This window comes from Nannospalax galili, unplaced genomic scaffold (assembly GCF_000622305.1).
Source record: "Nannospalax galili isolate Female #2095 unplaced genomic scaffold, S.galili_v1.0 scaffold487, whole genome shotgun sequence".
Lineage (NCBI taxonomy): Eukaryota > Metazoa > Chordata > Mammalia > Rodentia > Spalacidae > Nannospalax > Nannospalax galili.
In genome coordinates this window covers 1,069,513-1,087,530 of record NW_008357047.1, presented here as the reverse complement: position 1 = coordinate 1,087,530, position 18,018 = coordinate 1,069,513, and the positions used below count along the sequence as shown (strand labels likewise).

At 39.1% G+C, this 18,018-nt stretch overlaps 1 protein-coding gene across 1 annotated transcript in view; it reads right to left on the bottom strand.

Annotated features, from left to right (window-relative positions):
* Positions 1-18,018, bottom strand: part of Malrd1 (MAM and LDL receptor class A domain containing 1) — a 721,844-nt gene that overhangs the window by 54,127 nt on the left and 649,699 nt on the right. The window contains exons 36-37 of the mRNA XM_029557135.1: positions 544-623; positions 361-457 (exon numbers count right to left, since the gene is read on the bottom strand). Coding sequence (XP_029412995.1) covers positions 361-457; positions 544-623 — 177 coding nt within the window. The remainder of the gene's footprint in view (positions 1-360; positions 458-543; positions 624-18,018) is intronic.

Genomic DNA, 18,018 nt, shown 5'->3' with positions numbered 1-18,018 from the left:
GGGGGGAAGGGAGTATTGGCTGGAACCCCGGCCAGCCTCACTGTATGAGTCAGGAAGGTTCTCCACTGCAGATCTGAGGCCTTCTCTGGGCACCACATGATGGAGTTAGATCCAGCTCTGTTGAGTCTTTGAACGATGTCCTTCTTTCTTCCATCTGTGCTTCCAGAAAGGCTCCTATTATAACGATTTGAAAAATGCTGCTGCGTCTCTCTAGTAAAATAAGCCCTCAGAGTATGTGAACCTTAAAACTCCCCCCACATAATACAGGGCAGAATGGAAATACAGTGAATGAAATGTTTCAGAAAATGGCCGCGCTGTACATGTTTCATTCAACCCTGAGAATGAAACGGCACCACTCACCTCACTAGCCCCCGTCGGTTTGCAATAAAATACAAGACGGCAACAGCAACATGGGTCGTGAGGACTGCGAACCCAATGCCCAGCAGAGTCCATATATCTGGAAATCCAAACCCAGGGAAGAGATAAATATGCAGCAAAAGTATCACATCTCCCACACAATTTGTTTCATCAAATGCTGCCTACTGTTCTGAGTGCTCAGGAAATCTGAGGCAGGAGGGCCTGACTTGACGTGGCACCGATTTCCAGTCCATCCTTGTCCACATCTGGAAGAGAGAAAAAACACAAGAGCTGACAGAAAGCAAACAGAGATTAGAAACCCATTTAAGCAGAATTATAAGGACATATCAATGATGGTCAGAATGAGGAGGTCCTGGGAACATGGGCACCATGGCTAGCAAAATGATGCTAAGCCAGAGTGAATAGAATTAGACTGTATTATTTTATATTTTGTGTAACATGATTTTTGTTGCTGAATTTGCAGCTTTTACACATTCTGTTTTTGTTGTTGTTTGTAAATATTGACTCAGTTTTTTTCATCAGTATCTATTATCATTTTCACCAATATCTTATTTTTCATTTCACTCAAACTTAAAAATTAAGCCCTGTGTGTTTTCATGTGTGCATGTATTGCACATGTGCACATGTACATGTGTGTGCAAGAGTACAGGACCAGTGAATAAACTTGGCTCTTCTCTCTCAGGTATCCTACACCTTTTTCTGACACAGAGTTTCTCACTGGCCTGGCCCTTGACAAGTAGGCTAGGTAACCCCTCCAGGATCCACCTGCCTTTGTCTTCTCAGTGCTAGAATCCAAAGGAAGCCACTGTGCCCAACTACTTTTTAATATTTGTCCTAGAGACTGAACTCAGAGCTTCATGTTTGTAAGATAAGCACACTGTCACCTAAGCTACCTCTGTAGCCATCATAATTTTTGATAGTGAAGAGATTGAAATTCTTTTAGATAATTAATGTAGCTTATTCAAATTACAGATATATAAACAGATATATATAAATTACAGATATATAAACAGATATATAAACCAGATAACAAATGTGTTTCTCAGTACAAAGAGTTGATTCTTCAATTATTTAGAATTGGAATCAGATTAATAATCTCATTCGTATTGATAGCAAAAAATTCCAGATCCCACCAGGCTTCCATACCATCTGTGTTGTGTTCAGGGATCTAAGTGATGGAATTTGTGACACTAGGTACATCATCCTTAGAAAATGCCGAACTAGGAGCCAGATTGTTCTTGTAAGGGACATGCTTAGTCTTATGTAGTAAACATGTTGTTTTTTACTCTGGAAGAATGTGTTGAATGCGTGTGTGAAAATTTATATGCAGGTTCTTGTTTACTAGAAATAACATATTATGATCTGAGGTGGTTTGGTTCACAGTACACACTAGAAAATAGGATTAAAACTACCTTCTGAATCTGTGTGCTTAATTAAACCTGTGTATCAGAAGCTCTGCTTCGTGAGCACAGATTTTTTGTGTTAATTTATTTTTTGAATTTGAAAATTTCTATGCTCAAAAGCAATCCCTTCCAAAAGCAATCAGCTTCACATATATTACATTACATCCAGGCTTTAGGATGGTCATTAGATTGTTTTCTTTTGCTAAGTTAATATACTTTTAAAAAGTGGAAATCAAATACAATTAGATTGTTTTGATGTTTCTGAAATTCAAATGAAAATTAATTAGGTTCACTGAATTTGTACTATTTAGTTTCCATTCTCACAAACTTTAAAACTGTCAGTTTCTTAAGTCTCCTTGTGAGCCTTCATTCGACAGTTTGAATCCTACACGAAAATCTTTCACACATATGTGCTGGTATGGCTTAAAGACACTTTTACATTCTAGGTCAATTGTGGGTTCATTCTGGGTTAATTGGGTTCCTCCAGATTTTAAAGTACCTCATTCCTGGAGTCAGGGCTACCGTAATCTCGCCTTTAGAAAAATACTATGTATTTGAATGTGTTTATTGAGATAAATTCCAGTGGAGAGTATCGGGAAATGCACGTTAAAAAATAATAGGGAAAAGCAAAGCATGTGGAGAAACAGCGTGGAGGCCATTGTGTGTCTGCGTGTCTATCGGTCCAGCATCTGTCCCTGTCTATTGTCCATCTGTGACTCTATTCAGACAGTGATAGTTACATAAAACCTGGTGAACTGGATGGGGAGGAGGAGAAACATCTACTGGGTGCAGAAAAATGAAAGGAACAATATTAACATGTTCTCATCTTTGTCAAACTAAACCTCCTCTCTGGAAAATCCAGTGTTTGAAGAAACTAGGACAGTCTGATCGCTAGTCCTCTGCAAATTTTCCATGACAGGGTGATCCGCAACCTTGGAACCAGGATTCTGAGGACAGCATTTACACCATGCCAGGTTTGCTCAGTGAGGTTCCACCCACCCTCCCACAACAGCCCTGAAACAAGGTTATCTCCTGCCTCCCCCTTGCGTACTGCAGGCTGGAAGGGAAAGCAGAAGGTCCTGTCTGCTCTAACTAGAGCGGAGTAGAATCATTTCCTCCCAGCTGACCATGAATCCCTGTTAAATATCATTAAGATGCTTTTAAAAATTACTAGCATCATTTTCATCATCAGAATATCTCACTCAACAATTTCTCATTACTAAGTCATATAGTAAGACTGAAACAACAAACAAAAAATGAGACAATGTCTAATCTTAAAGGAAAACAAACTGTTTCTGATTTTAGTAGTGTATGGAGTGTTTCTGTGGTTGTTGAAAGTGAAGGGTAAACGCTCTTGTGAGAGAAATGGGGCAGGGAAAGTGATACGCTGAGGGCCTGGAATCAGTGTGCTCTAGTGATGTGACTGACAGCCAAGAACGGCGGAGACTAGACTAGGAGTGGCTTCCTGGGCTTGTGAATGTTGCACAGTTGTCCAAGGCAGAGGCCTGTTCCAAAGGCAATAGGACAAAATGACTCATCATATTACCTTGATAATTAAAGACCAAATTTCCATTATAGATGGTCTTTTAGCTACTTTATGTCTAGTCAAGACTTAATGCAAATATGGTTTTGCCTTTTATCTACTCCAAAAGCATCCATAAAAACCGGGAACCTCATGTAATATTTCCACTAAGTTTCATGTGTATCAATCTAATTCCCCCCCCCCGTCTCTCTCTCTCTCTCTGGTATGTGGTATGCTCGTTGTATTTGCATGTCTCCCTCCTTTCATGGAAAGAAGAGAATAGTTGTAATATAATAACTTTGATTTTTTTCATAGGTTATTTTCTTTTTGGTATATTCTGTTTTTTTCATTGAATTTTTGATCTTACCCCACTCAGATTGGCTAAGATCCAGAAAGCAAAGGACAAATACTAGCAAGGATGTAAAGGAACTCGTAACCACTGCTGGTGATGTGCAAACTGGTGCAGCCACCATGGAAATCAGTGTGGTGATTCCTGAAAAAGCCTGAAATTGATCTACCATGTGATCCAGCTATACCACTCTTGAACATATACCCAAAAGACTTTATATGCTACTCCAGAAATACCTGTTCATCCTTGTTCATTACTACCCTTATCATAATATCCAGAAATTGGAAAGAACCTAGATGTCCATCAACTGATGAATGGATAATAAGGTATGGTACATAAACACAATGGGATATTATTCAGCTCTTTAAGAAGGCAAAATTATTAAATTTGTAGGTAAATGGATGGAACTGGAAAGAATCATCTTGAGTGAGGTAACTCAGACCCATAAAGACAAATGTCACATGTTCTCTCTCATGGCTGGATGCCAGCCTTGAAATCTTAGATATGTGTACATATTTCAATGTGAAAATCCAGAGGAGCCAAGAAACTAATAAATGCCCATGAAGCAGAGGGAGTGGCTTCCTGGGAAGGGTGGTAGAATGCAGTGCTACTAAGGAGGCAGGGGAACATTAGAGTAAGTTAGGGTGGGAAATGGGAAGACAGGGAGAGGAGGGAATATGGGGAGAGATAAGTAACACTAAAGGCCTTTAGAAAAAGCCATATGGAAATCTACCACTATTGAAGCTTCTTTAACTATATACATTATAAAAAGAGATTAAAAGGAGTTACCTTATAACAAGGGGACATTGTCCCTTCCAGATATCATAAACTAACAAAATAAAACCTCAATGTCAGGAATAGACTCCCTCTCTAGAAGTTGTTGACTAGGAGTCCCTTAGACCCTTAAACAATTACTGGCCACTGTCCCTGCTCTGAGTTACCTACCAGAACCTGATAATAAGACCCTATTGCCAAAGACACTACATGTGTGAGTCATAGAACAAACAAGGAGAAATCAAGCTGGTGCTGACTTCAGAGCCTCATCTCTGCTAGCTTTCATAGCTTTCATAGTTGGAAAGTGCTATGTATGCTACTGGAAGGAAAACAAAACAAAACAAAACAATCCTCAACTGTACCCAGCTGTGAACTACAACTGGCCTAGCAAGATGTGCCCACCGGTGCAACAGTGGCACATAAATTATGGGAATTACTAACCGCTCTCTAATTAGATTTAAGGTCCACTTCATAGGATGGAGCCCATACCTAGTATTGATATCAGGCTTAGGAACCTGAGGCTAGATAGGTCAGAGGGCATAAGGGAGAGACCAATACCAGCTTTCTACTAAATAGTTATAGTATCACACTGTTTCTAATGACTTAATGTTATGCCCATAGACCAATGAATCTCTCAACTCTCACAATTTTTAATGAAATTATCATATTTTCATGATGAGGCATTATACATTTATTTGTATTCAAAAGATGTTTAGAAATAACTAAGTTAAAACATTGAAAATGAAAGATATCAATTAAAGAAAAATGCTAAAGGAAACGATGAAATGATTATTTAAAAAATCTTTCTTTTTTTTTTTCACCCTAGAAAGTAAACATGAGGAAACCTCATTTGGACATTGGTAGAATATGTGGTATAGCAAATTATATTCCCCCTTAAGAATAAAATGTTTACATGTATTGCATAAGATTATACCACAAATATTTTACATAACTTCAGAAAGTTTGGCCACCCCAGGATATAGAAACTATGTATATTAGACTGAGTTTGGTAAGTGTGTACAAATAAGCATTGTTAATTGGATCCTACACTAACCTCTAGATTTTCCTATTCCTCATCATGGTATATTCACTTATTTATATAGTTTGGAGGATATAGATGGAAAGCCCCTTCAGTAGTAGCACCTTAATTAGCACTGTAATTTAGCATTATAAAAGGCAGGTTTGCCCTCCTTTTTATTGGGCATTTTATTCCAGCATGTTGTACCTATTAAATGCATATCGGTCACTTTTGCTTGGAGGAGCTGGTTTCACTCCATAATTATAATCCACAGTTAACATACTGTTACAAAATAGGATGCATTTCTCCATTTCATTGTTGAGAAAATGAAGGCCTGGAGAAAATGCTTTATGCCATGGAGAGCATGCTAAGGGACAGTTTCAGCTCTGGCTTCCTGGACAATGATGAGCAGGTCACATGTTCTTGCTTCCCAGGGTCTTGGGAAAAGTTGAAAGCTGGAATATAGCTGGATACAATGGGAGCTGGCATTATAGTTTTTGTTAGAAGAGCAAGAGCAGGAGCTGGAGAGATGGTTCAGCAGTTAAGAGCACCGACTGCTCTTGCTGACAACCTGGTTTCGATTCCCACCACCCACATGGCGGCTACAGACCGTCCTTAACTCCAGTTCCAGGGGAATCTGAAGCCCTCTTCTGACCTCCGGAGGCATTGCACACACAATATATATATTTTATTTATTTTTATTGTTTTATGTGTATGAGTGCAGGAAATACACTCATACACATAAAACAATAAAAATATATAAAATATATATATATATTTAAAATAAAGAAGAGCAAGAGGAATTTTGATCATTGTGAACTGAAAAATGCCCATTGCCCCATCAAGCCTTCCTTGGAATATCAAGAGGAATAGAGGAGGCTCCTGGGGAGAAGGGTGGGACAGCTGGATGATGTGTGAGAAGCCTGCTGCTTTCTAGCTAAGGTGGTTTGGGGCAATTCAGGTACCTTCAGTGTCTCATTTACACATAGCCATAATGATAATTTACAGAATATGTGGGAGAATTACATAAAACAATATATACAAAAGAGTTATATGCGGTCAAGTGCTGTACCAAGCTATTGGACACATAATTTGGCTTTTTTCATATTCACTCTAGTCATGATTGTAATCCACTGACGGCTCCAAGCCCTAGCAGTCTGGCTCCCAACTAAATCCAGTAAGTGTTGACTCTAATCCCTTCAGGAACACTTCATGAAGACTTAAGAAGATCAAAATACCATTGCCACATCTTCTGATTTCAAAGACTGTAAAAAATATCCTAAAACAATGTAACATAATAATAATCTTTAAGGTTCTTGATGCAGATCCACAGGCAGAGGAAGCAGGTTTGGCAAGTACAATGAGCCTGCCCTGCTGCCTTGGGTATCCTTTCCCCTGTAGCTGGTAAGATTTCCACCCACTGGACATTCTCCAGCTGGAAGGCTGTTATTGATGATGCATAGATAAGACGAGTGTAGAAGTAGAGGTTTAGTAGGGCTATTATTGTTATTGATAGGGCTATGAAGATGCAGTTGTTTTTTGTTAGTTCGATGATAATTATTCATTATGGGTAGGAATCCTGTGAGGGGTTAGAGACAGTGGAGAATCCTGGAGGCCTCTGTGCAAAGTAGGCAATTTCTGGGTGATCCGCTGAGCTTGTAGGAGGAGAAAGGAAGTGGAAACATGGAGGCAAGGGCCTAGTAAGCCACCATAGCCTCCTGGGTAAATGTATTGTAATGGAAAATGAGAACCCAGGAGGTCCTGAGTAATCTCCAAGCCACATTATGGTGTAATTCCACAGTGGATACCAGTGGTTAATTTGCTTGGACTAATTTCCTCCATGACTAATTAGCTCCAGCATGTTTTCAAATGTAAGTATGAGGTGAAGCCCACCTGAAAGAAAAGATAAATATCCCATTCCATTCATGCAGAAAGGCCTGTTTTCTGAATATAAAGAAGGGGAAAGGAGAAATAAAATTAGATTCTCTCAGCTGCAGCCACATCTTAATCTTTCTTGAGTTTTAGTAGGTCTGCTGCTTTTAGGAGGTTATAAAGGAGATGTTGAAACAGCTCAATTCTAAGTGTGCTTGGCAATACCCATTCATTACTCAACAGCACCTGGAACACAAACTCCTCCCATCCTCCTGTCACTTGTGTCCACACCCCAGCTAATTTGTCACACTGCCAGGGAAAACAGGGAGGCCCCACACACTCACTAGGCTTGTGTGTTGTGGGATAAGTGGTGGGAACTGTCAGAGGGTTTGCTTGGGCTATTTAAGCCAATTGAATAGCTGTAAGGCTTAAGCAATAAAACCATGTTTAACTTATTTAGAATTATTCTAATAGGTTTGAAGTAAAACAAATGCTTTAGCAGAGGCAGGTTATTTCATAAGAATGTTGCTATTTGAGTATTTGAATTTAGAAGCTATTATACATGTTAATGGGATATTATCCAATACTTCTCACTGATTCAGGAAAAATGGGGAAAACATTCATTTGTGTAGTTTCTAGTAAGTATGAATCTAAAAAAATCTTCAGCTTATTTCAAAGTTTTGCATCCCAACACCAGAAAGAAATGTTTTATGCTTTAAAAAATGGGGGCTGATGAGACAGGCTTAGTTGGTAAAGTGCTTGCTGCAGACATACAAGGTCAATTCTCAGCACACACCAAAAAAGCCAGGCAGGGCTGTGCAGGCTTGCTATCATAGAACTGGGGAAGGAGGGACAGAAAAGCCCCTAGGGATCCTTGGCCACTAGCCTAGACCACTTGATGTGTCTCAGTTCCAGTGAAAGAACCTGTCTCACAAAACAAGGCTCCTGAGGAACAGCACCTGAGGTGGACCACTAGCCTCCATATGCACAAACATGTGCACACATATGTGCATGCACACATGCATGTGCATACACACATACTTGCACACACATATGCACACATGCCTCGCCAGACCCATACATTCACATACACAATGATTTGTAATTTGAAAAAAAGAGACAAATTCCTACATTCACTCCTTTAGTTCATCTCAATCAACTGTTGATGTCAATTGTACCTCCTAAATCTCTGTCCTCCAGCCCTGCCACCTGGCTAAAGGCAGCTGTCATTCTGTTGTGGGAACAGATTCCCAACTGGATTTCTGGACTCCAGATTATTGTCATATCATATAATTTCTCTGACTCAAAACCTTCACTGTTTTCCCATGGCTTGTAGCATACTGTCAGGTATGGTGGCCTTGCCCAGAGGACCGCCTCTGAAATGGGCTCATGATGCACGGCTTTGGTCTTAATTATCATTTGGCTCACAACTCCTTTATGCTTGCTCAAGGCCCCTTTGCTCTTTCATACATTTTGGATTTCCCATGATATCAATTGTCAGTGGCTAGAAGATGGCATCATTCCTTATCCATCTATGTAGCTGCTTTTTATCCCTAAAGGACACAGGCCAATGGTGACTGACCCTGGAAGTCTTCCTTTGTACCCTAGACTGACATACACAACAAGTTTGGTCCCTTGGTACCCTGTGAACTCTTAGGACAACACATAGCCACACAGTATTAGTTCTTTCAGACTAAATTTTTTAAAGGCAGGGCCTACATGTGTTTGATCTTGTAGGCTCCAATTAGCACCTTTCTGTGCATAAATATTTGCTTAAAATATTCACCGACATCAACATAATAGCAGTTAACAGCTGGATTATGCATTACAGTTATCAAAGGAGTTTTCTTTTGGGCATACATTATCTCCTTTAACCTTTAGAATTGCCATTTACAACTTCATCATGAGTCAGAAATACCTGGGCGGCTAGTCCAAGGACAGAGTCCTGAGTGCAGCCCTCAGAATGTCAGCTGCAATAGGACTGAAGAGGCCCCCAAATTTCATTTCTAACAGTTTCCCAGGTGATGTTGCCTCTTCTAGTCTAGGGGTCCCATTTCGGGAACCAATGTCTGAAGACATTCCTTGAGCTTAAATTATTCTTTTTTTTTTTTGTCTTTTTGGGACAGGGTCTCCCCAGCTGGCCTGGAACTTGCTACATAGACTCAGGCAGGGATCAGCCTGCCTCTGCCTCTGGAGTGCTGGGATTAAAGGTATGAGCCACCATGCCCACCTTGAGCGTAAGTTATTCTTAAGAATTTTGAAAAGAGCTCAGAACAGAGAGCAATGACTCCACAGTGAATTCGAGTTCTCCGATCTGCTGGTCTTTCTGTGCCATAAATTATCAGTGAAATATTAAATTCTAGTTTTTCATGAAACATGGTTTACATATCATCAGATTCTGTCCTTAGGGGATGATCATTTGAAAGTGAAAATGCATGCTCCTATGTGAATTTATTGCAACTTGTACTGAAATTCGTATGTAGGAAGAAGCACATTCCTAAGTTTTCTGAAATGATTGCAGCACAGTACAAAGAAGTTTAGTTTCTTCTGAGTAAAAGAAGATTGCATTATTATGTTTCCGCTGTTCAAGCAGGTTTGTGGTGTGGTGTGATAGATAAAGTGATACTGTGAAAACATTTTTTAAGTTAAAAACAATCCTGAAGTGGTGCTTTAAGCTTCCCATCTCCCTTGCTTCTTCAGGCTGCCGTAAAGCTGTCATTCCCTGGAGTTTATGGGAAACAAAAGAAAAATGAAAGAAAGAAGAAATCGCAAGAAAACTAAGTAATTCAAAAACCAGACAATTGAAAACAGGCTACATGGCAACAGAGCGTAGGCTTTTGAAAGATTGAATAAGGTGGAAGTGTGCAATTTTTGGAGTATAAGTTCCAATATGAAATAGTTAAAAATTATTTTTTTTTCTCTCCATGAAGTTCAAAAAGAATTTTCCTTTAAAACATATATTGTAACCTCTTGGTTCCATCAAGAACTTGGATTCATGTTTCTGGTTCTCAACATTGAAATATACATGAAACACACATGCACAATACAGGAGGTTTAAAATGGAAAAAGAACAAACAGTGGACTGCTGGGTTCTGGAAGGAATTTCTAACAACAACAATGCGAACACTGGGCCAAGAACCGTAGGCATCTAAGACTTGACCTTTGGGTAAATAAAGGAAGCTTTTCCTGCTCAGTTCAAAACCAGGGATCTTTCCCTGGTTTTATATCAGACTGAGAAAGAAGTCTGAACTCTACACTGTTTTTTGAATAATTTTTTGAGCCTCTTCTGTTTGCCAGCCATGCATCACAATGCATCAGATTACATGCTTTCTGGCCTCCAAACTCACCCAAGATAAGATGATGCCCTTCCCTAATCACAATGACCTTATTCTGGTCTCAGCTGTTTCCTGTAACAGGTGCATCATTACTAACACTTGGGATTTTTTTTTTTTTTTTAATGTTGTTATTTTGGTTCAATTCCCACCCTGTCAGAAAGGTCTATCAGCAATTCTCAGATGTAGACATGGGCCCTCCCCTGCCTTTGCAGCAACCTCCTTAACCTCATTATTTTTCTTGCATTTCTTTTAATTATATATGCACATACATCTGTATTGTATGTACAAATGCAATAAATAATACATATTTGCAAGTGAAGCACAAATCTTTATTATGTGCATGTTCATGCATATAATTCATTTTAAACAGTATAAAAACAAATCTGGAAGCCTAAATAGGGCGAATAATTTTGCAGAGAGAGTGTAAATTATAAAGTAATTTAAGGGGGCTGGAGCAGCGGCTCATTGGTTAAGAGCACTGGTTGCTCTTACAGAGAACCCAGGTTCGATTCCCAGCATGCACACATGGTGGCTAACAACCATCCATAACTCTAGTTCCAGGGGATTCAACACCCTCTTCTGACCTCTGTGGGCATTGCAGGACACAGGTACACTTATACACATGCAGGCAACATACTCATACACACAAAATAAAAAATAATAAATACAATTTAAAAAGTAAAAGTAATTTAAGCAGGAGAGACCTGACTGCTCAATGGCACCTATGGTTATTGGAAGGTGTTTCAAGCCACACTTCTTAGTCGTTCAGTTTCAAGAATAGGTTCATGGCATTCTCATCCTTCACGTGCTGTTCCAGAAAATAAACCAATATTTGGCTAGTGACCGAGCCTCACAAAGTATACACAGGAAAAACTGAGAATAACATTTAAAGTTGCCGAAGTCTTGGCTATGTTTACTGTATCATGTACGGGCTCCCTCCTACTGAGTCGGCCTGAAGTCCAGTTAGGCAACTGTTGATTACCCTCAAGATAAAAGTGCCACTAATACACCAATAGAGATAATTTATTAGGCTGGTCATTGCTGTGGTTCTTATGACTTTCAGCTGGGCAGAAACACTGATTGGTCTTCTTTGGCAGCTTGCCTGGTAACTTCCGATACTATGGCAGCTAGTCCTCAGGGAGGAGGGCCTAAAGACATGTACACACAAGCATCATTAGAAGGACTCAGGGCACTAGTAAATACATATGTATGTAGATATACTTATGTATATGTAACAATAAGAAATAAAGATGAGGTCAAGAATTTGTGAGGGAGAAGGGGCCATGGGAGGAGTTGTAGGAGGCCTGGGAGGGGTAGAAATAATGTATGTAAACACAATACTCGTATAAAATTCTAAAAAAAAAAAAAAAATAGATGCCAGCATTTAAGTAAATTGCCAGAAACCTGAATGGAAGAGTTCACCATGCCTCAAGATTTAGTAAAACTGCCTCTTTGCTTAGTTCATAGTGCTAATCCACAAGGAAAGGTGGGTGAACTTAGATAAGAGGCAGAGGATGTTGTCAATTTGAAGTAAAAATATGGTAGAAAACTTGCTGTTCTAAATATTTTACTTATTATTTTTATTTTATGTGTATGTGTGTATTGCCTGCATGTATGGAAGTACATATGTGTCCTGCAATGCCCTTGGAGATCAGAAGAGGGTATTACATTCCCTGGTGCTGGAGTTACAGACGGTTGTTAGCTGCTATGTGGGTGCTGGGAACTGAACCCAGGTCTGCTGCAAGAGCAGTCAGTGCTCTTAACCACTGAGCCATCTCTCCAGCTCCAACATCTGAGTTCTACAGAACTTAAAAGATGTAGAATCTTTTAAGATATGGCCTGGCTTTTATATCGTTCGCTGAAGAATTCCTTCAAATTTTTAATAAACATTCTCAGTTTTAATAATTATTAGGCTACATATATGTATGTATGTGTGCACAAATATAGGTGTATCTATATGCTTCTAAACATTTGAAAAGATGATTTCCTTTCATAAAGCTATATCTCTCTATTAAATAAGTTAAACATAGCATATCCACAGGATCATAGATTGAGCTCCCTCAAACGTGCAAAAATCCATGCATTAAATTTATGAACCTTCGGTTGCTATGCTTTCTTTATTTGTGGATTCAACAATAGCCAGACAGAAAGTATTTGCAAAAACTGATTGTGAACTTAACATATATGTGTTTTTCTTGTCATTATTACCTAAATAATATGGCATAACAACTATTTAGACAATATTTACACTGAGCTATGTATTTTTTGTTTGTTCGTTGGTTTGTGTTTTTGAGACGGGGCTCCCTGTAGCCCCAGCTTGCCTGGAACTCACTCTGTAGACTAGGCTGGCCTTGATCTCATAGAGATAGGCTTGCTTCTGCCTCCTGACTGCTGGAATTAAAAGGTGTGCACCACCATGCTGGGCTTGTACTGTGTATTTTAAGCAGTCAAGAGATTATTTAAAATGTACAGGACAATGTACACAGTTCACAATCAAACACTACATCATTTTATGTCAAGGACTTAAACATGTATGGGCTTTGTTATTCATAGCACGTTCTGGAACCGATCTCCTGCAGTACTGAGGCTGACGCTACAGTCCAAAACTCCTGCTAAGGAATGTAATAGCAAAAATGAACAAACGTGCACACATTGAGGGATTGTACCATAATACGGTCAAATACATATGTGTGTGTACATATATGTATAACATAAACACACATACACACATTAATATATGTATGTATCACAGAATAATTCCATCACCGTATGTTTCCATTGTTTGATTAACTATTATTAACCATGGTTAGATGATCCCTTAAACTTCACATTTTTGGGCAAAGCAAGGAATCATGGTCTTTAATGAACAGCCCCGGGGAAGACGCTCTGTGGCACAGAGGTAGGCTCTCTGGAATACAGTTAGAGTGGCAGGTGTGGTGGTGGAAGAAAAAGGACTCTGTGAAGGATTATTTCATTACTTAAAAAATCTGACCAAGTCTAAGAACAGTGGGTCATTTGCATCTCGAGTGGAAATACTCTCGGTGAAGGGGGTGTGAGAGAAATGAGAAAAAAGAGAAAGAAAAGACAACAAAACAAAATCAGAGCAATCAGATAGGACTCGGGGTGCTGTACAGACATTGCTTTTCTTTTCCCTTAATTTGACAGTTTTGCTCATAGGTCCTGAGACCGAGAGATTTTACCACACCCCATATATTTCTCATACAATTAAAATGTACATATTTGTGACCATTTCTCAAGAGTTTTACCGCATTTGCTAAAAAGTAAATTCAAGGGGCTGGAGAGATGGGTCAACGGTTAAGATCACCGACTGCTCTTGTAGAGGACCTGGGTTTGATTCCCAGCACCCACATGGCAGCTACAAAATGTCCTTAACTCCAGTTCTGGGGGAATCTGATGCCCTTTTCTGAGCACTGAGGCATTGCACGACACAGTTGCACTCACATACATGTAGGCAATATACTCATACACATATAATAAAAATAATAAAATATTTTTTAAAAAAGTAAATTCAAATTTGTCGGCACTGACAAACTGACACATAACACATTCTGCTTGTGTTCGCACTGTTAAATACTTAACTAGTTTTGTAGCATGTTATAGTTGCATAAATAAGATTCAAACATACTAGCATAAGTAGTAAAAGATATTTACATTTGGCTCACATTATTTATATTAAATACAAGACTTTTAAAGCTCAGACTTAAATATTCAAGTAATTATCGCACTGTGTAGCAAAAATCTTTAAAAACCATTATCATGTTTTGAAATAAAGATTTTATAGTTATTTGTTCAGAAATAAATTTTAGTACCCAAGGCTATATGTACTATGTGTTGGATTAGCAGTGCAAATAACAAACTTCCTGAGCTTATGAAGTTTGCGTTTTTTGGCTGAATTGTGGGTACATGTGGAAGTAGACAACGATAAACTTACTGAGTGTGTTTATGAGGAAATCAGAGAGGTTTCAGTGCCCAGCTGAGTACCGGACAGGAGTCTGTGTGTGGAGTGTAGACCACTCTTTAAGGAAGTTTTATCATGAAATGAAGAAGACAAATCTGCTGAGGGCCTGATTGGAGAGTGGGAACATTCTCCACATTAGCTGCCATGCTTTGTGACTAATTCCTAAACTCTCCAACAAATTCCTGGTATGATTTATGCATCAGATAAACTCCTAGCATTCCTTTTATTTTGGAAAGAGAAACTTCTAAAAGAGAATTTCCAAAGAAGACTCCCACAGCCTCCATCCCTTTCTATCACCCTAGACTGGCTCTTTAAGAACTCAGATGTTGGAGCTGGAGAGATGGCTCAGCAGTTAAGAGCTCTGACTGCTCTTGCAGAGGACCAGGGTTCTATTCCCAGCACCCACATGGCAGCTATGAACCGTCCTTAACTCCAGTTCCAGGGGAATACGAAGCCCACATCTGACCTCCGGGGAATTGCAGGACACAGGCATACTTATCTACATGCAGGCAATACATGCATACACATAAAACAGAATTTTATATATATAAAGAACTCAGATGCCTTCTCTCAAAGCACAGCTGCTCAGCAGCGGGGACTCCCTATGTTCTCCTGCCTCACTTGGATCAGTTTCCTCCCTCACTTTGCTAGGGTACAGCATGCATGGAAGGTTAAAGACCTTTTGTCTCTAATACTATGCTCATGGTCAATTTTAAGTTTGGCTGTCTATGGAATCAGCTTCAAAAGTTGTTACATAAAGCTGCACCATTACCTTCTAGTTTCCACGTACCTCCCTTTGCTCTTAGCTACTGCATCTGTCTATTATCCTACACCGTCCAGTGGTTCTGAGTAGTCACCATTGCATTGCAGAAACACTCACGTCCCCGGATACTGTTAAGGACTGGTTTAGAAGATAATAATGAAGACAGGTGATGTGATAGCAGGGGAGGATGGTGAACTATTTGGGGAATGAGGGAGCCAGTTAGAGGAGTTGGTAGTTCAGGGGAGAACAGTAGGGAAGGGACGTAACTCCAGTTAATCTAGGATTCACTGAAACAACTGGTTTTCCTCTTCTACAGAGAGAGTGAATATAATCAATTCTAATAGGATTGATTAATTACGTCTCTAAATAAAGAGACCTTATTAACCAAGACTCTTGGAAATCGATGTCTGCCTTACATCTAAGTGCATAACGATAATTAACATTATTTTAAAATAATTTTTATAACAAAATGCAAAAGGAATTTATGCTAAAAGTACAAAAAGAAGCTGGGATATAGACAGCATAGTCCTGATTTAAAAAATAAAGTTACAAGGGCTGGGCGTGGTGGCACACACCTGTAATCCCAGCACTTGGGAGGCAGAAGTAGGCGGATCTCTGTGAGTTCAAGGGCAGCCTGGTCTACATAGCGAGTTCCAGGCCAACTGGGGCTACGGGGAGACCCTGTCTCAATAGATAGATAGATGATAGATAGATAGATAGATAGATAGATAGATAGATAGATAGATAGATAGATTAGTACATAAACTTTGGTTACTTCTGAGATTTTAGTTTTATTCTTGATGAGTTTCTGAATTTTAAAAAGTATTAGAATACTCCTTTTTAATACAGGAAGAAACACAAAAGTCTTTAAAAACCTGTTATAGTTGCATGGATTAAGTCTTTTCTATTATCTAGATGTGTAGGAGAAAAAATAATTATACAATCTCTCATCTGTAAAATCCATAAAGATAAAAGCAATTATGTCTTAGGGATATTGCAATCATTAACTCATTTAGTCCATGTAAGTGTTCAGAATTACTGGTACATAGTAAGCATTCCATGGTGATCAGCTACTATTATCATAAGCAAATATTTATTACGCTCCTAATATATAGTGTATAGTGCTAATTATTAGACTTACCATGCCTAACAAAACTGACATTTTGATAAAAGTTGATGGAATAACTGTTGGAGTAAATGTCAAAAGCCTGAAATAGACAAAAAGAACTCCCTGTCCTAAAATAACCTTCATGGCTGAAGAGCAAAAAGCGGAAAAAGCACAGACTCCTGATGTTTTAAATGGCTGTGCAGTAGACAGACAGCTTCATACTCTGCCAATTAAAATACTCACAAGATAACAAACCATTTGTCTTCCAAAGTAAATTCTGGGGTTCATTGAGTCTTCATTTCTTCCTTATAAAAATATCATGATTGTTTTGAGTGACATCCCTCTAGAAAAACCCCATGCACTAATCAGTGTTTTCAGAGGTAAACACCAAAATGACTCAGTGTGTTTCAACTGTGGCCAACATTAGAGTAGAAAAAAAAAAATGGTATGAAATTAGAGGCGGTACCAAGTTCCACGTGGGTAAATAGAAGAGCTTAATAAAAATGCATGCTGAATGTGTCCTTAACTGTCCAGTTCCCTGTCCTCATCCTCCCTCACAGGTACATAAGGAAATTTGGGGCCAGAGAAATGAGTGGAATGTGGATGAGCACTCCAACTTGAGATACAGCTGCCACTGCCCTGACCGCCACCATCAGGACTTCCCTATGTTACACGCTGTGTGCTTTCGTTGTTCTTTGTTTGAAAATGGAATGCAAAGAGATGACAACTTATGTGGCCTTTTCTGGATGCTATTATGAGGCATTATGCTCCTATTTCTCTCAGCTAACCACGTCAGTGATATCTGTTCTGTGAGGGTCTGCTGTGAGCTGGCGAGAAAATCAACAATGTATGCAAAATACCCTTAATTGACCATATTAGGAAACATTGTTATTTTGTGAATATGATCCTCAAATCTGTTCTGATTTTCTGTTAAAAATCTAAACCCTTATTCTCCTCAACTATGAGAACACAGCAGCCAATGTGAGTTCAACTAACAAATACTTCTAGAGTACCATGAGAGGAGGGGCAGAGTCCAAAAAGTTTAAGAAATATATCTCCCTCTCCATAATCTGTAATCTGTGTGATACTTCATATGTAAATAATGTGATTGTATTTCTTTTGGGGGATGGGTCTCCTGTAGCCCAGGCTGGCCTTGAACTTTATGTATCTGAAGATGACCTTAACTTTCTGAGTCTCCTACCTCTACCTCTTGAGTGCTGGAATCCCAGGTTTGTGACACCATGCCAGAATTTAACCTAGGGTCTTGTGCCTGCTGGGTCAGTCTTTTCCCTATTAGTCACATGCTCAGCCTTGTTGAATTTTCAAATTTCTTCTAGATTTATTCTTTCATTCAATCCTCAGGGTGGTCCTACAGAGCAGCTAAGGTAGATATTGGTATTGCATTTCAAATACGAAGTTCTCACTGTTTATGGAGGTCTTATAAGCAAAATAAAGGCAAAAGTGATCTTGTGAGAATTTCAGAATCAAGGAAGTTCTAAGTTACTTGTGACTTCTCT